At 45.1% G+C, this 23,769-nt stretch overlaps 1 protein-coding gene across 2 annotated transcripts; it reads right to left on the bottom strand.

The window, feature by feature from the left end:
* Nucleotides 1-2,261: 2,261 nt before the first annotated feature.
* On the bottom strand, nt 2,262-23,475 carry cog6 (component of oligomeric golgi complex 6). 2 transcript variants are annotated; one of them, XM_086124940.1, is made up of 19 exons: nt 23,271-23,475; nt 22,215-22,358; nt 22,070-22,141; nt 21,910-21,968; nt 15,266-15,377; nt 14,854-14,936; nt 14,662-14,732; nt 13,893-13,986; nt 12,963-13,091; nt 11,238-11,329; nt 10,470-10,534; nt 10,306-10,397; nt 10,094-10,211; nt 8,464-8,595; nt 8,206-8,373; nt 7,249-7,356; nt 5,783-5,836; nt 4,887-4,966; nt 2,262-4,024 (listed from the first exon to the last, which is right to left on the bottom strand). In XM_086124940.1, exons 1-19 carry the CDS (start codon nt 23,412-23,414, stop codon nt 3,877-3,879), a joined length of 1,965 nt encoding a protein of 654 aa, XP_085981066.1. In that variant the 5' UTR covers nt 23,415-23,475; the 3' UTR covers nt 2,262-3,876. The 2 variants fall into 2 exon arrangements, with proteins under 2 accessions (XP_085981066.1, XP_085981065.1); XM_086124939.1 differs by having other exon boundaries at nt 8,206-8,595.
* Nucleotides 23,476-23,769: the final 294 nt, after the last annotated feature.

A 23,769-nucleotide genomic window follows, 5' to 3' on the forward strand; every position in this document is an offset into this window, starting at 1 on the left:
ATTGACAAGCGCGCGGCATGACTCACATGCTTGTTAGCGGTCATGTTCTTGTTCCTGACTGGGGTCCAAACTCCACGAAAATATGACAGTTTGTCCAAAGCCAAGCCGTGCACATGTCACGGCTGGCTAAACAACAACAATTAGCATTGGAGTGATGCGGGCTGAGGGAGGATGAGGGGGGCTTGTACAAAGTGTTCCTGACAAAAAAAAAATTTGGGGGGGGGGGGGGGGTTAGAGAAGCCGACACAATGATACACATGTTATGGCCACGCTCGCCAATTCCCACGTTGCTAGTGGCGGCGCCATTCGGAAAGGAGCACGCCATATTGTTGCCACCTGACTTTAAAAAGTGAATTTCGGTTTATATTTCATTACTATCAGATTTTTGTTCACCATCAAAAAAAAAAAAAAGAAGTTTGGGACAAGAATTGATAAGAATTTAGCGATTCCAATCCCATTGCCAGTTCTCATCCGGGGTGGCAATGAAACGGAATGAACGTAAACGGAACTATCCGACGAGCAGTTTCTAGAAATGTAATTACAGTGGATCTCTGCAATTCACGGAGAGGGAGTGATTAACGAAAATACGCATTTAACTGACGGAGAAAAAAAAGACAATCATTTGAAATACGTTTCTCATTTGGACGAGAAAGTCCCTGATCCAAATGAGAAAGTTTCTCGTCCTAACGAGATCACTTTTTGTTCTCTTCTATTAACGTGTAGGCGTTCTTCTTCTGCTGTTACCCCTTCTTCTTCTACACTGCTGCGGTCAAGGAGAAGAAGAAGGTGGTCTCGGTGTCAATGCGAAACAAGCTCGAGGGAAACAAACTACAGTCGTATTGGGTTTCCCGACTTGTGTTGAATAAAAACATCATAAAAGATCAGATAAAGGCTCATTTTCTGTTTTTCAAGCTCCAATTTTGAAAGAACGGGAGAAAACTCAACCCCTTTCACTGGAGACAACACTGCCTCCTAGCGGACAGAGGAGTCTCTCCAATGCGGGAATGTTGAGGCGCAACGTTTGTTCAAAAATAAAAACAAAAACTCAAGGAATTTGAATTTCAATTAGAACTTAGGGTGCATATTTTTGATACAGATTCGTTTTTTCAATGTTTTTCTTTACAATTTTTGATGGTACAGAATTAGAAATGAGAGGGTTAAGATCTTGAGATTAAAACACAAACAACAAGAAATTGAATTTAAATTTGACACCGATTTTATGATGAAAAATAAAGTGTGAGAAATGTGATGGTAAAAAAAAAAAAAATCTAAGGATATCATCGGTCAAACCACCTGATTTTGGAATCAATTCAGATGCTTCAGATCCCCTTTTACACGACGATAAAACGTTGCAGGGGAGAGGTCTGAAAAGTTACATCTGGCAACTGGTCTCAAATTTGCGTTTGATTGAGGGAAGTTGGCAGGGTGCTCCATCATTGGCTTTGACAGGCCGGCCAGCCAATCGGCGCTGTGCAAACAGCGACCTGGCCACCGCAACTTTGTTTTTATGGGGCCACCTGGACATGCATCTGGTCCGGCCGAGGGTGCAGATGGACGTGCATTAATAGACCGGCCGTCGCTTGCGTCCAAGCACACTTCGAAAAAATATATGTATATAATAATAATAATAATAATAATAAAGAGGACCGATTGTGGCGGTCTCAAGTTCCCAGCGTTCCTCTTCCGAACAGGCGCCTGTTACATAACGTCCTCCGCTGAGAAAGGGGCCGTTGACACGGGGTAACCTTTGCCCGATAACAAAAGCAACTTGGACAAATAATTAACATGCAAAAAAGGGGGAAAAGTGGGCGGAGATGGGGGCGGGGCGGCGGGTGTGTTCATAATTGCGATTGTTATGTAAAAATGAATCACACTGCATGAGCAAAGACATGAAGAGAGCGTTACAGATGTTTTCATTCATGGCACAAACAACACGGCAAGAGAACCCAGTCAGGCTTTTGGCGCTGCGCTATCATAATGTTTAAATATCTTTCTTTTTTTCAAATGACGGTAAATTACATCGAACGGCCAACACCGTGAGAGTGGCCTGTTGGTGGTAAATGTGGGCTAAAAATCCAGATTTATATAAAGACCAGTAAAATGAATCAAAAGGCATCTGTTGCATACCAAATTAAAAATTCAGTGGAAAATGTGTACATGTTATGAAGAAAGTGGATTAAAATAAAATCTATTCGGGATAAATTACAATGAAATGGGGTGGTGGGGTGGGAAGATAAATTAAATGATGATAAACAAACAAACAAAAAAATTATATATTTTATATATGTATGTATATATATATATACACATCACACATATTCCACAATTAATACAATTATTGATAGTCTCAAAAAGAATTGAAATAATTCAGTCATTTATCCATCCAACAAAAAAAATAAGCATATTGCAAATATTAAAAACGAGGAAAAAGGAAATCCACCTGTACAACGAATTGCCAACGTCATCCTGCCGCATGTTGCGGCCCGTAGTGGGACTCACGTGCCCGCAAAACAAATCCTTGTTGGCTGTTCTGATTGTTTTGTGGTCAAGAAACGGGGTGGCGATAAAATATTTTCTCGGGTTTCTCTATACGGTGGATTGTCCCCCCGATGACAGGACAGGACGATAGAGAGCATCGGCCATGGTAACGGGGCGCTTTATTCTGGCCGGTTAACGGAACTAGCGTGTCTATTTAAAGGAACGGCGTGCCGATGCCGAGGCATTCCGCGTCATCCCAGAAGGCCGGCGAGATGCGACCAGCGTCCGCTGAACTGCAGTGACCCCGGCAGGGCTCCCTGCTACCATGCCTGATGTCATGACCTGATGCTGCATATGTGTGTGTGTGTGTGTGTGTGCCACCGACATGCTATCAGACGCAGTCGTGTCAGCACGGTGGTGCAAACTTCTCTGCGAGCTGCAAGATGCCACACAAACGTTGTGATATTTGGACTGTACGCTATGCCAGACAATTTATTCGGTCCAGTTTAACAAAGATGCTCACTTTTTGATTGTACCCCTCCCACACACACACACACACACACACACACACACACACACACACACACACACACACACACACACCCGCCCCCAAATCAATAAATACCGGTACCCGTAATAAGTCTTTTTTTTTTTAAATAAGATTTATACACATGAGTAAAAAACTTGTCAAAAATGTCAATATTTTAATATATTGAGATGTCACGCACATCATACAGGTTAACTTCGGCCTCGAGAGTCACAAGAGGTGCTGAAAGCGGTGGCCATTAGCTTCCACACAAAGTGCGGTGAAGGCACAGGGGCCGAACGGAGAGTATGCAGGGCTCTGCTATACACACACACACACACACACACACACACACACACACACACGCACACACACACACGCACAAAATTCCTTGAATAAACCACCAATAACTGTTAAATTAAAATTAAGACACTAAGGGGGAAAATACCCGTGAATAGGTGAATTTGTTGTGATGTCATGAGATTTTTTTTCCATGTCAAATATCTGCCTCTGCTCAAGTGAGTGGAAAAAAAAAACACGAGAGGAATAAAATTGATCTACGGCAAATGTCGAAGAATGACAAAAAAAAAAAAAAAAGTACTTTGTGATGGGGCATAAACATCTGTTTTGTATCCGATCCAATCATCTAAATAAAAATTAAAAAAAAACTCTTGGTGACATATTAATGCAATGACAATATTGGTGAGCCGTCCACAGACAAGACATGGGAGGTGACTCACCGGCCGCAGAACCCCACCTAAAGCGGGCCACACGTGTCCACGCCAGTGTTATGATTACCCATGACGACGCGCTGGAAATAACCCGCAGCGGGACCGGACGGACCGGTGGGGACCAGGCAGCGGGCGCGTCTCTCACAGCAGCAAGGCCCGGACCTGCTGCGGGGATCTGGGAAGGAGGCGCTCGGGGTCTTTGTAGGCGTTGGCCGGGCCGTTGAGCGCCGCGTGCACCTCGCCGTATGCCCGGCACACCAGCTCGGTGGACTGCGAGAAGATCTGCTCCCTGCCACGGGAGAACACGGCATTTCGTCAGCGTTCGCACTTTTACAAACTCGAAAATGCCTTGAGGATTTGCATTTTCACAGATTTGTACAAATTGATTTTTTGTGTGTGCGTGTGTTGGGTTTTTGTTGGTCTTCCCCTTCCCACCCATTCTCATTTTGTCCTTTTCACAAAAAGAATCATGAATCTTTATCAGCGCGAGTTGAAAACGTTTTATTATTCCCCCCTCGCCTCTCCAAAGTATTTTACTGGGCGCCAATGAAACTGGATTTTTGCTCATTGCCGGCCATCGCGGGAGTCCGCTCTATTTCCAAAATTCCCCGTCGTAAATTCCCATGGAGGTTTATTGGAGACTTTACGGAAATTTACCAGAAATCCTCCACCCCCTCGCAACCTCAATACGTTCGCCATCTTGCTGGAGAAGAACAACCAAAAAGAAAAAAAAAAAAAAAAAGAAAAGCCCCATTTACGTTATTTGTGCTTTCGTGTGTTGATCAGCTCGGACGTGCGCGCCATCGAGACGATTTCAGGGAACCGCCGACGTGAGTGAGAAATGGACCAGAAGCTAATTAATGGCGTCCTGCCCATTAGGCCCGCGGCGTCCATTAATAGAGAACATTAACCTGAGGCACAGAGTGCTCCTCTCGCCGGCCGTACTTGCCGGTAAACGTGACTCACAGCACGCGGCGGCTGGATGGAGGCAGCTAAAAGCATATGTGCGCGCGCGCGCCGCCTCGGCCAGGCAAACACCAAACGACCCGGCGGCTTCGCCGCTTCCGCGCGGCCGATGAAAAGTCGCCGCGGCGTCGAGTGGAGTGTTTTGCTGGCAGCGTACGCCGCGCCAGGGTGGGCATCGCACTCACTTGATGGCGGCGCTGAGCAGGAAGTTGAGCTGAGGCATCGCCAGGCTGTCGGGTGACGACAGGTAGCGGTCGAACTGGACCTGTTGACGGAAGGACGACAGACGCCATTTTAGGGTTTGTGCAAGTCTTCCGGGGACAGACTCGTCCTTGAGATTTTGGTTGGATCGCTACCAAAGCTGCGAAGACCGGACGGCGAAGAATGTTTTGTTTGAGCCATCGCATGAGGCCCGCACATTGGTGACCCACGCAAAATTTCTTGCTGCCGACGTGGAGTCGTTGTAAAATCCAGCCCCTTATAGCTTGTTACCTTGAGCAACGTGGAATTTGGTCGGCATGTCTAGCGTAAGGAAAACCACCAAAAAGGCTCAAGGAGCCATGCCCTAAATGACGTACGAAATGCTAAGCTAGCACCTCTTTGTTCGCGCGCCATTTTCCTTCAAACGGTGCACAGCAGAGAGAGAAAGGGGAGAAAAAAAAATATCCAGTACCTCCATAAGCAAACAAAATTTCAGTCAAATTCAAAAATCAAATAAAAATTCAGAACCCGACGCCAAATGAATTCAGCAACACGGAATTTGGTAGGCATGTCTATCCGATGTAGCCCCGCCCCAAAAAATTCTCAAGAGGCCATACCCCGAAGATGCAAAGAACGTGGCCACAAACAGCGTCTCTGTAGCATGCAATTAGAATTATTTTTAGAAATCCTGCCACCTTAAATCCAACGGTCCTTCCACTCACCATGAAAACTGATCCAGAGCTGTGAAAAAGTATTTACCCCCTTCCTGATTTTTGTGTTCTTTGCGCAAGGGGACAAATACTTTCTCACGGCACGCTCACTCAGCTTCTCCTTCCGGTTTTGCTGCTGATGACGAAGGTTCCTCATGAAATGTACTCACCATGGCCGCTTTCACTGAGGAGACGTCCATGCCGGGCACGAGGGACAGAGGACCCTGACGACAACACAAAACAATACTTGTTACGCCAAGTTAAAAAAAATCACAACATGACTGGCTTATCACATGGCGGTTGTCAAGACAGGCGTTTTGTTTTGAACGTAGCAGCCTCGAGGGTCAGCCTCGAATACAGTCCGGGTACTTGGAGACAGAACATTTGACAGAAGCACTGCATGTTGCAACACGATTTACCGTACGGTATATTTGTAATTTGAGTCTGAATACGAATTTTCAGGTTGAGATGAGTTGGCCGATCTGGACCACATTGGGATGAAACTTGCTTTGGCTTGAGATGTTCCAACCTTGCATCCCTGCAGCACTTTCCATTCAGGAAATGATATAAAATTCTAAGATTATTGATGTCTTTATTTGGGGACGGGGGGGGGCGGTGTCGGTTTTTGGGGGGAAGCAGATTACTTAACTGTATAGCTATGAAAATAAAATGAAAGGGAAGAAACATAAAATGTGCATGATTAAAATACCCCCCAAAAAAGAAAAAAAATCGGAATTCTTATTAGTAAAATAATGACAATAATTCTGTTATATTCATACAATTTAAAAAAAGTTTTTTAAAAAAAGGCTAATTTGTCCAAAATAAATATTAATGCATAAAAATAAAATATTTGTATCATTCAAATTATTTTTTATTAAGGTTAATTAATAAATTTAAAAAAAAACAAATAAAACAGAGACTTATTATCATTCAAAAAAACTGTTACATATAAATAATAATAAATAAAAATAGCATTTGAGGACGTTTTAGCAAGTGCTCGGCATTTGGAGCAACGACATAATCAACAGCCGCCTTCTCCTCCTCCCCGATGAAAGAAAATGACAGGGCGGAAACTTTTTACAGATAGTGAATGTCAACCTTGAAGGCCGGGAATAGACGCTGTGCCGTGCAGACGCAGACACACAGACTTGATCTCCTCAAACACACGCTGGACTATTTCAGGCGAGGCCACCCGGGGAGATGATGACGCTTGGCGACCGAGTTTCGTGCCGGGGAGCGCCGCTTCTGTCCCGGCGTGACCTGCGTCGTCACGACACGTGACCGCAACCACGGCCGCCTTCCGTGGCCGTCGGTCTGCAGTGGGCGGAGACTGCCGGATGCTTGACTTGTGTTCATAGCATCGGAAAGAAAAGCATACAAGCGCGGATGCGGGCCATATGGTCACCGTGGCGACGGCATCGTAAACAACAACGCTCGCCACGGAGGTGTTCGTGGAAATAAGTGGAATTTCAAATATCTCCGACGCGCCGCTAGTTCCAATGGCGGGTTTTGGGGATATAACCACACTGATAATCCATTTGCACAAGTGCGCACACCCTCTTACACTGCCCTAGCCTCACTGACGTCCAATGAAAAATGTGCCCTGCAGTGTGAGAAGAGGAGTGTGTTCTGGGACCTGCTTGGCGTCGTGCTGCTGGACACAGTTGTAGATGTAGCTGAGGCCCGCTCTGGTCAGCACGTAAGAGGCCTGCTCGTTGATCAGCGTGTCAAGGTGAGCCTCGATCTGCGGAAGCGGAATAAGAAGCAGAGCGGGGTGAGTGGTTGAACCAACAACGAGGTGCCATTGTGAGCAAATGGTACTGGTGCCTAATGGAGTGTCGCCGGAGCCGCGTTGCATGACACAAAGGATGTGATCCAATTAGACGGATAGATGGACTGCCGTAACACGAGCTCATCATGAATGGCAAAAGATATGAATGCATCTTGGTTAGTTTTTTTTTTTTCGGTTCCAAATTAGGGTCCACAGAGCTGTAGCTTGGAGGGCCACGAAATCATTTGCTGATGATTTTCAGAAAGTACATACCAATAAAGACAGGTGTGCAACAAGCCCCCCCCCCCCAATCAAGATCATTTCATTTTCTAATAACAATATAATGTCATCGTTTTTCCTTAAAATGCGACATCTGGAATATTTTCTTCAAATACTTACAAAATACAGAAGAAAGATAGAATAAAAAGTTCATTGTTCCGTTTGAACTCTCCTATTGCCATAGGCAGCTCATGTTGTCGGTGGGTGTAAATAGAACCATTTACTTATTTATTTGGGACATCAATCGAGTACAAATGTATCCGCGCGAGTATGCTGCAGTTAGTGCAGTCGCTCTCTTGTCTCTCTCCCTCTGCTCGGCGTAACTGCTCACCCCTCCCCTCGATGCTCAATCGAGAAAGAGGAAAAAAAAGTTGCTGACCTCCAACTTCAAATGGTCGCCTTGTATCGTGAGCTCCACAACGAGCAAATCATATTAAAGAAAAGTCAAAGCTCATGACCGGCGACAAGACAGTTTCAGCGCTGATTGAAACCTTGATTTTTTTTTAAAACCGCGGTCAACACCGGCGATGGGTCGATGCCTACCTGGAACTCAAGCATCTCCAGCCTCTTATCCGTGAACTCAAAAAGCGCCAGCGTGGTCTTCATAACGTACAGCGAGTTGACCATGTAGGTGGCCATGTCGGCCGTGCCCAGGTTACTGGCCGAGACCGTGCACAGCTGCAGGAGAGGGTCCAAAATGCACGAGAGCACCTGAGGGCGGGCGAGAAGGGGAGCACGCGAACCATGAAGTTGATCACGGAACAGGAAGGGACGGCGGGTGAAACCGACAAAATTGTTTACTTGGGCAAAGTCGGCCTGGCGAGCACCCACGGGGACCACGGAGGAGTCGTGAGAGGCCAGAACCTCCCTGAGGAGGGCCAACGTCTGGGTGAGGGAAGTGGTGGGGCCCAGGTCGGGAGGGGGGAGCTCCACCTCCAAAAAAAAACCAGGATCCTGAAATGTCTTCGGACACGTCACTCGAAGGGAAAATAAATGATTCAGAAATAGTCAGCCACATGGCTCCAGGTGAACTTCTTTTGGCCCTCTCTAAACTTTTAAATGGCCATGACCCAACTGCTCAGCGCTTCTCTGCGCAGCCTCTTGTTGTGCAAAAAGTACAAAAGCATTGGACGTGCACTCCAAAGTTCAGAGAAGGTCAAATGAAGATCACATGTAAAAAAAGTGAGAGCACCTCTTAGGTTCCTCCTGAAATTTTGCACGGCCGAACGTCTCTTTGAAAATTGCGCCTCACGGAAAAATGGACTTTTTCATTTCTGCTCCACAAAACACTTGCGTCTCTGCGCCTGGCCGCCCGTCAAGTATGTAATTGAACAACCGAATCGATATCTTGTGAGCCGCTCATATCTGAGAATGAGTCTGTGAGCGAGCCATTCAGAATTTTGCCGAACTGTTGCCGCCACAGTTCAATTCCTTGACCTCATATATTGTTTCTCTGAAGACGATCTGACATTTTCAACAAACGGCAACATTGTGCACAAATGATCCCAAGAACGGAGGCTGCAAATGTGCGTCCTCCTCCGAGTTTTTTTTTTCCCCCCCTCCGGGTGTCCCAATACTTTTCTCTACATCTCAGTAAATCCGGTAGTCAGTTGTGCTTCAAATGAAAAGGGCCGTGATTAAATCTTCTCGCGGAAAAAAAAAAAAAAGGAGGCGGGCAATCTTTTGTGCGCCTAATGGCCGTCATTATGAGAAGAGCGCGTTCCCGGCTGCGGCTGCAATCGACACTGAAACCCGGAGGGGGCCATCTATCGGATTAGCAGCGGGGCCAGCGGGCTCATCGGCCTCGTGGCTATCGATCGGGAGCCGGCTGGACCCCCCCCCCACCGCTACGTGGAAGAGCGCGTGCCGCCGTGCATTTGGACGGCAATTTAACCAGAACGCCAAGGTGTACGCTGTGTTTTTTGGGTGGTCAGCAAGGGCCACGCGGACGCGGCGGGGCTAAATGTTTTCAAGAGGTCCAGAAATAGACAAAGTCCATGGAGGAGGGGGTGATACGCAATCTCTGCACGATCCCTACGGCAGAAAACAACAAAATCTCAACAACACGGATGGGACCTTGTGTGACTTATAAAAAAAAACAACAAAAAAAAACTTTTCAATGAAGCGTACGTTCGTGTTTTGTAAACACTGATGACAATTTAGCCTTCAGCGAACCTTACGCTCCAGTTTCCCGTGAACCTGAGGGGGATTTCGACTCTTCTATGAATCTATTGTACGCTATTTTACGCAGTGGTTAAGTAATTGATTTCCCTGCGATGACGACTAGAAAGAGCCCAAGAGCTGGCAAAGGGCTTATTATGGATTACATCCTTTAATTCGTGAGATAAAATGGTGACAAATCTGTTTTATGCGCCGTGTAATTTCCCCTCGGGGAGGCCAAACGGAGGCCCTCCTTCTTGAATTAGCCTACTTTGTCCATGAGTCTGCTTGCGTGAAGGCTCAAGCTGTTGAAGAACATCTTTTTGCTGAGCGTGTGCATCTCCTCGATGGTCATGAGCAAAGCGGCCGCGCCGGTTCCCACGATGGAGCTGCCAACACACGCGAATTCGACAGGGGGGGGGGGGGGGGGGGCGTGAAGCCGTGACAAAAGGCCGAGAGGAGACAACGGACGCGGCGACAGACCTGATGGTGTGGTGGTAGAACTTGAGCAGGTTGGACAGCTTGTAAAGCAGCACCGCGCCCGGCTCGGCCACGATGACCTGCTCTATCCGAACCTGGAAAGCGTGCGAAGGCGTCGGAACATGAACGGCAATAAGGAGACATTCGGGACTATTTTAGCTGCTCACTTTCAGAGGGCGACACACTCCTTCCGTGATGTGTCCGACCACCTCCTGCATGTTGTCCTCCGCATCTGGACAAAAAAAAAAAAAGGCGCTGCATTTAAAACCACTTCAAATGCGATTTCTGACCACACATTTAGAGTAATGTAGCCCTTCATTTGGAGTCCTGGCTTTCAATGTTCATTTTTTAAATGTGTCCACCAGATGGCGCTGTATCTCCCCATTCAAAGCATGCAGCAACAAAATTGAACCGTTTACTGTTTTCGCCAACTAATTCAGCAATGATAAAAAATCTCCCCTATAATTTGTATCTGATATTTTCTTTTCGACTAAAGAAAGGAAAACAATACATATATTTTACATTATTTACTCTCCCCCAATAAAAAGTGGATTTGTGTAAATTTACTAGCCTTTAAAGAAAACAAACATGCTGTTAGATTGACTAACAAAGTGGAACAAATAGCGTACATTTACCACCAACTTGGGGGAAGTTGACACGTTTTTTAATTCAAATGAATTAACCGTTTCACAGAAATTATTTTACTTTTTTTCTCCCCCGAACAAAAGTGGATTTGTGGAAACCAAACCGGCCTTTGACAGATTTCAAAACTAAAACAAAATTAATATTTCCCATACCCTGGTTATTTCTAGCCGTAGTGGAAATCAAAGAGTGCCTTATTGAAGTGGAAAAGCAAACTCGCGTGAATTACTTTTCGACAGAGTTTTGGGAAACGGGACAGTTTTGGAAGGGTGATATTTCACCCGTCGGCGTACCCTGCAGAGTGACCTTCTTGAGCAGCGCTTCCAGGTGCTCCCTCTCGGAGGCGGTGGCTTGGTGCAGCCAGGCCAGCATGTCGCCCAAGTACCTACGAGAACGGATCATGTGAATTCAATCCCTCCTGGCCGGCGGGAGGCTAATTTTAACACGTCGGGAACACAAGCGCCCGCAATCATGGGCCATCATGTTTCATTTCCCCTCCAAAGACAACAGCGCTGTATTGCTTGTTATATAATGCTCGCAAAAACAACGGGGGTGAAGGAGATTGACTGTGTGTGAGTGTGCGCGCGTGTGTGCTTGCGTGCATGCGGTGAACACGGTGAGAAACAACTCAATGTTCTCAGAATCGCTGATGCCTCCGACTGACTCCTAACTGAAGACCATTCCGCAGACCATTCCGAGAAAATCTCCCGGGAGGACGGCGCTGCGGCTAATAAGGACATGCGTTGATCCAATATCCGCCATGTGAGAGTCATTCGCCGTCAAAAGGTGGAAGCCGAACCGTCCAAACGGTCATCGCACCGACTTTACCGTTAATTTGGGGAGAACTTGGGTCAAGACGGCCTACTTAATCCAACATATCAAACATGCTGTCACTAGCATGAGTACAATTGCTGTAGGACTTATTTCTTGCACATTTCAACACAAATATTCACAGCGTGCTTCGCAGAAAGATAATCAACCAAATTCAAATGAATGATATGTCACAATCATCTATCGTTACACTAACAACATGGCAACGGGACCGCGGATGGACATATCAATGGACTATCATTTGGAACCCCGTGGCTGAAACCAGAGGGCGGCCATCTTAGGTTGTCACTGTTACGATCAAACTTATTGGTCCAACTTAATGCCACAGAGACAGAAAATAAAGTGATAACAGCACGGCGATAGCAAGGTATTCATGTCAAGTGGGCTTAGCGTTGGCAACGCAAGATGGCCGCCGGCCGCTCCACTCCTCACTGGGTGTGTGCGCTTATGATGACTCGGACTACACACGCTCACCTTGATTGCCAAGTTTAATTCATGACGTGACCGCAGCGCTTGCATCTCAAATCAATGTTCCCCATTCAAAAGTATGGAAATGCAATGAATCCATTCCAGCCCCTATGACGCAACATTATTTTTTGCTGCGTGATTATTGACAAGAAAATCACTACTATACAGTATAGAATCAGCAACAACAAAAAAACTGTTTTTCCTTAATTGTGACATTTTCTTCACTTCATCCATATTGTTTTTTTTCTTGCCTTTTCCACTGGCCTATGCTCACTCTCACTAGCCTCCACATCTTTCCAAGGACAGAGGTTGGCAGCTGCAAAATCATTTGAATGCCTTTGGCTGGCCTTCTAACCTTTAGTTTGAGTAACAGTGCCCATCGTGGAGGTGCTACGCTTTGCCAAGCCTAGATTCAATCAACACCATCGACAGTTGGAAATGTTTTCCAATATCTGCAGGAAAAATGAACAATGCAAGCAAAAAAAAACAAACAAACAAAAAAAAAAACAGCCCAACTAAGACTTGTACTTTCATTGCCAAGTAACCACATGAACTGATGGTGGTGGCCTGACGCGTTGAGGTTCATTGCCGCCATCTACTGGCGAAGTGTGAGAGCTCACTGGTAAATAAAATAAAACTCCACCAAAGCTCTTGTAAGGCAAGATGCCACAGTTCAAACGCAAAATGGATGGAAGTTGGGGTTTGAATTGCCACGTCACCTCATCGGGTCATGCGAGTGCATCTCAATGGGACGGGGGGTCCCGCCCGGCCCCCCGCGCGTCAGGGCATCGATGAAGCCACGCACCACCGCGCTCCTGCGCGCCGTCCCAAGCTCATCCAGGGTGTACCTGCGGGCAAAAGGGATACAAAGGCCGTGTGGGAAGCGGTGGTGTTTTTCTACGCTGGAGGTCAGTTGTGAAACAAATCAGGCGCCCGAGCAGCGCTTCCACAAGGAAGCCGACGTCTCTGTGAGACTAAACACCAGATAGCGCGGAATCAAGAATCCAGGAAAGGCCCGTCTGTGAGCGTGACCTTGCACACAGTCAAGGAAAAAAAAAGGGGGGGGGGCGTTGAAAATAAAATAAAAATCAAATAAACACTGGATGGGCACGTGAAATGACGTTCAAGTCATAAGTCATCTTGAGTGCAGTAAGTAAACTGGATGGACAAGCAACACTAATGGACACCAAAGACCTTTTTGAAACCTTTCCAAGGACACTTTCAAGCACTTTTCCTAGAATTTCAAGTCCAATGGAGTACTTGACATCATTTCCTTGCAGATAAAAAGCAATTACGCCTTGGCCCTCAAAGCTATTTTTAACGGGGAGTAAATAATTTTATCATTCTATGATCAAATATGACATGTAAAACAGAGGTGCATTTATTGCCTGTGTGTGCAATAAATGTGTACACACACACAATGTTTTGTTAAATGAGCATAAAACTGCCTTCGACTTTACATGTTGCAGCAGCTCCCACCGAAAAGCAGTAAGAATTCCAACCAGTCATTCAAAGTCCTCAGCCGGTTGACATGTGGAGCTGCACTTCCCCCTAGTGCTGGTTTGAGACCCAGCAACACAGCCATCATGCAGTGCTTTTTTTGTGTGCGTGCGTGTGTGTGCGTGTGCGTGTGTGTGTGCGCGTGTTACTTGTAAAGGACAGGCCGGTCCTGTAGGGCCTCCATGGCTTGAGTCAATATGGGGCTGATATCGCACATCTCCTGGGTTAATCCTCTGCATTCATCTGAGGACAACGTACGGAAAATGCAACTTCATTCTCTTGTCTTCTTTTCCCTTTCTGTATTGTGCGCGTACGACATTTTTACATTGACTTCAAATGTGAACCCGAAGGCGTCCTTACAACGCTTGCACACCGGCTCGACATCGAGTGACACGCGCACACGTCACGCGGCAGCGCTAACAGAAGTAAATGTGGTCCGGCATGTAGCAGGGGCTCATCTTTTTCATCATCTCATATCGACAGAGCAGCGATACGGGAGGAGGTAGAAATATGTTGCGGAAACGAGGCGGCGCTTTCCAATCTCCTCGTTTCACGGCGTCCGCTGAAGATGACGTCACATCACTGCCGCGCGAAAAATAAATGTAAACGCTTGCGTCGCTGAATCCATTGGATCACCACAAAGATCAACATTGTGCTTCATGTTTCGAGTGGGATGAAAGTCAAATGCAAAGTCAACACTGTTACTCAGAACAATGCAGAGTCATGGAGCGTTATCGTCAGGAGTCTCCCTCCCAAGCACCCTCAATCGCCTGCATAGAGGGCGCGTGTTGGGCTTTTGATGACGCACTTACTCGCTTATTGTGGAACAGTGTCTACTCCGCGGATGGCCGCTGTTTTAAATTGCAATCAGGTATGAAGTATTCATGGCATCGCGAGGTCGCGGCTCGCCGGACTTACTCTGTGCCCAGCGGTAGAGTTGCTCGTACGCCGCCTCCTGCAACACGGCCATCTGCTCCATGATCTCCAGCCTACATGACATTTAGGTTACAATCGCACTTCAGCGGCAGTGCGGTGGAGTCAGCGGGGAGGAAAAAATAAATAAAAAATAATAATAATAATCACAAAATAAATAAACAGGCCGGCCGTTACCCTGCAGTCTGCTGGTTGGTCCGCAACAGTATTTTAACATCCTCGTGGATTTGCTTCACTCGACTCAGAGCTTTGAAGAAGTCCTGCAAAAATAAACCAACAAATAAATAAATAAAACAAAGCACGCATCGATCGAACGCGGACTAAAAACAAACTCGTGTACACATGCTGTATACCAATTTAACATCTTAACTGAATATTACAAATGTGCAACACTCAACACCACCAGTCGAGCATCCTTTCGGCATTAAAGTCGCCTCCAGATTGGCGAGTGTTCTGTTGCACGTTACGTCTACGGAGTCGGTGCCCGGGCCCAACTAGCTGCTGACCGCAGACGTTTGCGAACGGAAATATTAAACACAGCCCACAGCGCGGGACAATCCTCACTGAGAAGTCTAAAAATGAATCTTACCTCTGAAATGGGTGCGTCTCTGGCCCCGCGCAGTGTGCTCATCTCCTCACTGGACAGCTGGAACTTGGCCAGGAAGGCCTGCGCCACTTGGGCCCTTACCTCGAGACGGCGGCTAAAGGAGAAGTCGGATGCGTTTTCATTTAACACACTCGTTTCAGCTACAGTATTTCTAATCCACAGTCTCATTACACATCTTTAATCCAGACGCATTTCCCCTTCTCGCTCTCCCATTGTGAATTGCGATGAATGGCTTTCTTGCATTATTCAGAGTGTGCTTGCTTGCCTGCCAGGCTGTTAAATTGGCGCAAAATTACTAGCTTTCATCAACAAAAAAAAAAACAAATAGAGAACAGCTCAGAGTGTATGGTAGTGTCATCCATCCAGCAGGTGGCAGTCACACGCCTAAAAAAAATAAATGCGTGAGGTGGCAGGGACCCATAAATGACAGAGAGTGACAGAAAGAATTTAGTGGGTGGTGTTTGGAGAGCAGTGGCATTGTTATCATTGTGTCTCTGCAGGATGATAGTCTCCATGGTAACAGGCTGAATCACACTGGCAACTCGGGGTCAGGACTCCCTCCATCCAGATCCAACCGGGTTGGATCAGTAAATCACGATCCGCTTTTCAAAGTGGGGAGGGGAAGCCAGGTCACTCAACATTCATACTCAGGGACTGTCTGTGCTTCCATTTGTTGATCTATAAACTGCCCAAATAAGAAATCATGGAAATGGAATTTAAGAGCAACGCGGGTCAAACTTCATCACTTTTATATACTACCGAGCCACAGAAATGACATATATTGGGGATGGGGGGGTGTGTGTGTGTGAACAAAGCATAACAAATAACATGCACATAAAATGCTAATTTGTGTGCACAAAAGATTTAAAGCCAAGACCTGCATGAACAAAAACCATGTTCCACGTTGGAAGTCAATTTCCTGTTTCAATTCAACTTCCACGCTCCATCATTAACACTGTATACAGAGGCCCCCCCCCAAACAAAATGTGTGGGGAGAGAGGGAGGGGGGAACCCATTTGTTAACATGCTATTCTACTGCATTTTCTATGAGGTATGCATACAATATGCTAGACCAACATGTTCATTACTCAAATGTAGCCATGCGAGCATTTTTCAAAAGCAACTCCGTCTCAGCCATCCTTATCCTCACACGACACAAGCGACTTCTGTATATTTTTTTTAGATTCTTGAAATGCAAATGCGCAGAGATCTCAATGAATGATTCATTCCTTGGTGAAAAGCTGCACACAGGAACAGTAACAAAAACACCAGGTTCACAAGCCTGCGTCAGGTGTTGAGGAAAGAAAGTCTAAAATAAATGACTTTGTCTCGGCCTGGCTGGTCCGCATCTTCATTCCGTCTAGGTCTGCTGAGAGACACGTGTGAAAATTGACCGAAGGGGACACCAATCTCTCAAGAAAGTGAGAAGACCTAAAGCATTTCCCTGAGGATCTCCACTCCAAATTGTGTCTGATGATTAGGTTTGGAGCGTTGCAAAATCAGATTTGAGAACCACTCAAAACAACTACTGGAAGTGACAACTAAATGCAACCTGGAGTGGATCCCTAATTTTCACTCTTCTGGGAACACTTTGAACACGATACCAGAGTCTGTGGGAAATTTTGGCCAGTCATGGTGTGCTGTGAGACCTGATAGGTATTCTTACTAAAATGACAAGCACAATCCAGATTTTTTTTGAGAAAAGCTATGAGGACCTCAAACATTTCCCTGAGGGACTACACTCCGAACTACACTCCAGACACTGTCTGGCACCACGTTCTTGCAACAAGGGTGTTGAGTGTTTTATAAAACTACCGTGGACCTAAAGCATTTCCCTGAGGGGCGCCAATCTAAACTGAGACCAGCTGGGACTTAAGTATGGAAATTGGAAGTGCTGTTCTGCAAAAATCTTAGCGCAGGCCATTGAGCAAACTTGAGGCAGCAGATGTGTCAGTTTCGCTGAGCTTTACCCATACCACTGGACAAAAGTATTGGGACAGTCCACCTACAGGAACACAATTTGGAGTTGTTCCCTCCATCGGCAGGCTCACTACGAGACTTTTGGAGCGTGTCTGTGGAAAATTGAGCCCAGTTGTGAGGTCAGAGGTCAATCTTGTGAGACACGTGGGGCCCAAATGTCTTGGTATCATGAGGAATTAAGATTCGGTTGGTCCAAAACTATTCATCTTATATATAAATGATATCTGCAAGGTCTCAAAACAATTTAAATGTGTCCTATTTGCTGATGATACAACTTTCTACTGTTCTGGAATAAATCTGAAACAGCTCCTGACAACCGTAGAAAACGAATTAAACAAATTAAAAAACTGGTTCGACAGAAATAAATTGTCACTTAACCTGAAAAAATCGAAGTTAATTGTTTTTGGCACAAGACCAATCAAACACCAAGCTAAAATTATGGTAAACTCAATTGAGATAGAAAGAGCGTATGAAACCAAGTTTCTCGGATTAGTAATAGACTCAAAACTATGTTGGAAGCCACATATCGATAACGTAAAAAGAAAAATAGCCAAAACCGTAGGGATCCTCTACAAAACCAAGGAAGTGCTAAATAAGAGATCTTTGTATACATTATACACTTCATTATTATTACCATATATGACCTACTGTGTGGAAATATGGGGAAATGCCTGCAAAACAAACACACTCCCTATTCTCAACCTACAAAAAAAAGCAATTCGAATTATTAATAGATCAAAATATACGGAACCCACAAATCCACTATTTATCAAATTAAATACGATGAAATTTTATGACCTGGTTGACTTTAAAATCGCCCAATTAATGTACAAAGCACACAATAACCTGCTCTGCCAAAACATTCAGAAGTTTTTCGAAATTCGAGAAAGCAGCTATGATTTAAGAGGTACCAACTTATTCAAAAAACTCAAAACAAGAACAAACATCAAGCAAAGAAGTGTATCTATCAAAGGCGTTAATCTGTGGAATAATCTCGAAACGGACCTGAAAATGAGTAAATCGCTTGCTGAGTTCAAAAACAAATTCAAAAAAATAGTACAAACAACCTACATCAATCAGAGTTAAAATGATAAATTCAAAACATTAAATATAATGATAAATCAGAACTAAGTTGATAAATAGAGAAAGGTATATAAATATCCATTATGAATACAAGAGAAAATTGACACAAGAGTGTCAGGGTGTGGAAGTATATAATCCCGATACAAACCAAAAGTTGTAAAAATATCACGGTTAAGGGTAAAGTATGAGCCTTAATGGAGACTTCTTTCTTCTTACTTTTTTCTTTTCTGATTGATATAAAAATGATTTATTAGATACAATCACATAACGGGGTAGGACTAGATAAGTTTTTTACTTCTTCCTACTCCCTTGAACATAATAACTGTGTTGTATGAAGATTGATTTCTTTCTTTTTTTATCTACCTTATTTTCTGTCAAATTATTACTGTATATATGTTTTATGTTCAATAAACAAACCAAACCAACCAAACCAAAACCAGGGGACCTACCCCTGATTGATGAATTGATTGATAAATGGTTCCCCAAAGACTTTAGTGTGCAGTACCTTCCGGAGGTGAACCAGGAACACCATCATGCCAGTTGAGTGCCAAGTAATACACAGGATGAGCTCACCAAAGTTCCAGACTACTTCACGTGCAATCGCGATGTCACGTGACGCCGCGGCGATGACTTTCCACAATGCAATCCGACGAAGGGCAAACGACGGTTATTTTGCGGTCACTCTGTCTCATTTCGCCAGCTTGGGCGACAAGCCGATAGAGTTTATCTATCTTGGCGCGACAATGACTGAAGCTGTACCATACAACCCCATTAATGGCTCTGTCACACCGAAACGCTCACGTTACCGGTGCAGACTCAATCTCGCTAAGAGACCAGTTAATAGTACGGACCAGAACATAAGGAGTCCATTTTTTGGGGCGGGGCATGATTTTCATATGGCATGATGAAGGGTTTGTTATCCACTCAAATGGACAATCTGAGGATGTTAAGTCCAAGGAAACACCTCATTTTTTTGATTAATTTAAGTTTGAGTTTGAAATAATATTTAGGGGGATAATACTTTAGGTCGTTTTAGAGTTTAAACTATGAACAAAGGCAATTCTATTCTAAATGCTGTTTATGGAGGGGGGGGGGGCAACGGTTCACTGCAACAGGCCTCCTTTTCAAAGTGTGCAGCACACAATGGAGAAAATATTTGACTCGTTCGTCATTTCAGCTCCGACGCCTTTGGCTCAGCCTGCAGTCGTGTCGGGAGTCGCAGGGGCATGTTCCGCATGACGATGTGAATGTAAAAAAAAAAAAAAAAGAGCCGCGGTGCGGCCCAGGTGGTTTGTTTCATTGGTGCTGACAGTGTCTTTTGGCAAGGGGACGCACCTCCGTGTGTAAGGATGACAAAAGAACACCGGCGGGCAAACACAGCCCCCCCCCCACGCCCCTTTAGACTGGTGGCCCAGCGCCTTTGCTCGTGCAATCTGCCGCTCCTTTCCGTTTCATTAGAGCTGACAAATGACACGGTGCCGCCGGCTGATAAGATAGCCAGCTACTCTGGGGGGAGGTGACGGGGGACGGGCCTGCTGGGTAAACACGCATCGCCGGGATCCACGGAGCGGGTCGCGCTCTCCCCGGCCCGGCTCAGATTGAGAGATTATGCGGCAAAATCTAGCTATTATGCGGAAGAAAATGAGAACGGACGGCGGCGGTGGCGCGCACAACAAAAGTCACTCGCGACAAGGTCGAATTCCACCGCGTTGTCCTGTCTGGCTGGGAGGTTAGTGCAGCTTTCTGTATGAAAATGTTACAGAATGCGAAGATGCGGTGCCAAAAGGGTGGGAGGGAAATAAACTACAAATACGTTTCTCATATATTTCATCGTTATACTGTTTGCTTGACATTTGGTCGGGTTTGCCCTTTGACGGCGGCTCTTTGGGTTTACTCCAGAAGGGGCGCTAAGTGGAAGTGCTCCATGGATAGAACCCGAGCCGGACAGTCGGATGCGACGTTGGCCACTTGGGGCACCGTAATCATGTGCCCCACCATGGCCCTATCTCTTGCACTGCAACTTTTAACAGGTGTGTCATATAGCGCATCACCAAGTGCATCACAAAATCACGCAAGAGACACGAATGAAAACTTCACTTAGCATTGACTAGATACTATATATTCTGCTCATCTGGAAAAAAATAATATCCATATAGTTTAAACATACTTTCATTTTATGATGGGCATTTTGTTTGTATTTTTTGCATTCAAAAACAGTAATGTGGCGAGCATTAGCATCAACATTTTGTCGCGTCATATGGAGACTTCCACACAAAAAAGAAAGCTCTCCTTGCCCACAATGTGGGAGCATTACTGTACCCGAATTGCTGCATTTTTTTCTCACAATTTTTTTTTCCTACACGAAAAAAAAAAAAAAAAAGACGACTAAGTAACCGGTCATTAGTAGCTCAAGGTTCCACAGTATTCGCATGAAAATATGGTCAATCAGTCAAAATTCTGCAAAAAAAAAAAAAAAAACATTCTGTGTCTTTTTAATAAATTGAATTCTCTGAATTTTGCGACCCCGGTTAAGATAAAGGGCGTACTAGTAACCGACTTAAACCGAGATGAAATAATTGCTGGAATGGCTTTCTGAAGTCTAATCTTACGTCGGTATTTGTACTTCTACTTGAGTACACAGCGCGAGTAGCGTATTCCCACTGGCCATCTCAATTCGGTATCAAGCTACAGTCTGTATCCAAACTGAGCCTTCATCCCTCCTTTGATTGACATGTCCGTCCTTTTCGCTTTAGTCAAGCAGGCATTCGGGGAATTGCTGCTGCTGGTACATCACAGCGGCTGTCACCGCTGCCTTTTGTTGCCAAAAACCCGGACGCATTGCCGTCAAGGTCACTGAGCACGGAGGTCACAGCCACGCATGCAAATGAGGCCTGGCTGCAGCTTGCAGCCAACCGCAGGCAAGGTTAGAGCAGCTTTTGGTGGAAAAGATGGATCAAAGCCAGTCGTCTGCGCCATTTGTTGGTGCCACGCTAGCTTTTACAGGCAAAGAATAGCTGACGAATGAATGGTGAACAAACAGGTAACCTGACAAATGAACGCACAAGTGGAAAAAAAATAAGTGTGACGAATTAATAACAAACTACCATATTTTTCGGAATGTAACTCATAAATAAATACTTTCTTATGGTTTGGTTGGTCGTGCAATTTATAAGTCGAGGAAAGACTTTGACTTGGCATTCAGAAGATTCAATTAGACTTAAAATCGAATTGACACGGTAAGTCCTGCCAAGACAGCGTGACTTTTTTTTTTCTTCTTTTGAAACAAATGTCCTTGTTTTGGTGCCGTGCGCAGAAACCTGGCAACCTACCAGTAGGCTAGGATACAGTGCAGAGGCCAACTCACTGGCAGATTCAAAAGATTATTACATTTGGAATCAGGGACAACCAAGGAGAAGGAGCGGTTGGCACATTTGACTTACAATTCTGAGGTGGAGATTGCTTTTTTTTTTTTACGGGCGACCAAGGTTACACGCAACACCTGCCACTATAATGAGAAGTGCTCTCGAAAATGGATGCACGGATAAGAATGAGTGAATGCTCACTTTTCTCCTTGAAGCTTGTTGGTTTTGACAATCAAGTCTTGAGTTTGCTCCTTAGCGGCCTGTCAAACAAACAAACAAAAAAAACAAGAGTCACAAATGCACATCATTTAAAAATGACTCATAATTGAACAAAATGCCAAATTGATGCATTTTACTGCACCTTTAACCTGCTGGTCATCTCCGCACAGCAGGTGCTCATGGCCTGAACGTCCTCGTGAACACTCTCGAGCTCCTGTGGAAAGAAATGAGGATTTTTTTTTTCCCCCCACTCCCAAAGCTTCAAACATATCCTAAGCATCTTTTACCTCCTTAACGTCTTTGAATATCTGCGCAAAGTCCTCGTTGATGGCCAGGCTCCTTCGCTCTATGTCACCGCGCAGGTTCCTGCGTGTACGCAGGCTGTTCTCAGTGAAGAACTCCGACAGGGCCGTAAGAGCCTCCAGCATCTCCTGCAAACGTGACACAAACACAGGATGATCCAAATGGAAAATGACAGACACTGACATAATTCACCAAACGTAATGTATGAATGCCTTAAAACACCCCATCAATTTTCCACAGCGCTTGTCCTCATTATGGTTGCGGGTGAGCTGTGGACTGGTCGCCAGGTCATGCAGACACAAGTAACCACAAATTATATATGATTAGTAGGATGGCGGGTGTGACACAATCAACTAATCCCTCGCGCTGCGGGCAATGACTGACACGGCGACTATGTGATGTCACCAAACAATTATAAAATGATGACCTCGAGTGACCAGAGTAAAATGACAGAAACAACTAATTGCTGATGTTGTGTGGAATGACTGACCTGTAGACTGCCGAGATGTTTCCCATGAGAAACGCATTACAGGTTTTGGTGCGAAAAATTAAGTACAACCGCGGTGTGAGTACATATAAAATACAAAACAAACTTTTCTGTTGTGTATTTTCGCGCGAAAGTGGCGTTACAAAATGTGGAAAGGTGACGCGTCGTATGCCCCAGTGAGCTTGCCGGACAACCGCAGTAGGTTCAGTGACGAGAGCATATTGGGGAAAGAAAATGACAATGTAACTCTGATGAACTGAACCAAACACGTTCACTAAAAGTACCGAAATTAACAAATGTTCAAGCAGAACTCAGATGGTCTGGAAAAAGTGACGCGATGGTCGTCTTACAACAATGAATGTGCTAACTAGCGATTTATCTTAAATGTTGCACAGTTTTATGACCAGTGGTGAATTGAAACTGAAAACCACACGATGTTCTGTTCCCATTGTGCGTACCGTAACCTCAGAAGCCCGCTCTTCAGACTATCCCTGCACTGCGAGCTCGCTTAGCAGTCGACCAGAAGCCATGTTGCATTGAGATTGACTGTTACCTTGTCATTGTCAAGACGAGTCTCCAAAATTTTATTCAGCTTCCTCGACAGCGGGTTGTTGGGCTGAGACGTCGCGTTTGTATTCTGTAACAAAGCAGCAGTAGAGGAGCTGTCGGCTGCTGATTCTACCTTAGCGTCAGCCATGGCACGTTATCGAGCGTCTTTCTTTCCACGTCAACTGCTTTTTTGTTTTGGTCCGTGCGGGATCAACGTCCGGTCGGTGTGAGGGGAAAAAAGGGTAAAAAGAAGAAACGTTCCGACGATGAATGATTTTGTGTCCCCTTTCAAAAGTGACAATTCGCTTTGTATTACCATACAGTGTCAAAAATATATTGTAGTTATTCTAATATTAAATCTATGCTTTTGAATGCCTAATATGTAAAAAAAAAAACGTTTTTGGAAAGCTAATTATACAAAGAAAATCTCATATGATTAAAATAATCTTATACAATTTCCTGGATTTGACGATACCACCGTTAAACAATAAAAATATTTTCCA

Source organism: Hippocampus guttulatus, chromosome 12 (assembly GCF_054856545.1).
Source record: "Hippocampus guttulatus isolate MCC_2025c chromosome 12, RoL_Hgut_1.0, whole genome shotgun sequence".
NCBI classification, from domain to species: domain Eukaryota; kingdom Metazoa; phylum Chordata; class Actinopteri; order Syngnathiformes; family Syngnathidae; genus Hippocampus; species Hippocampus guttulatus.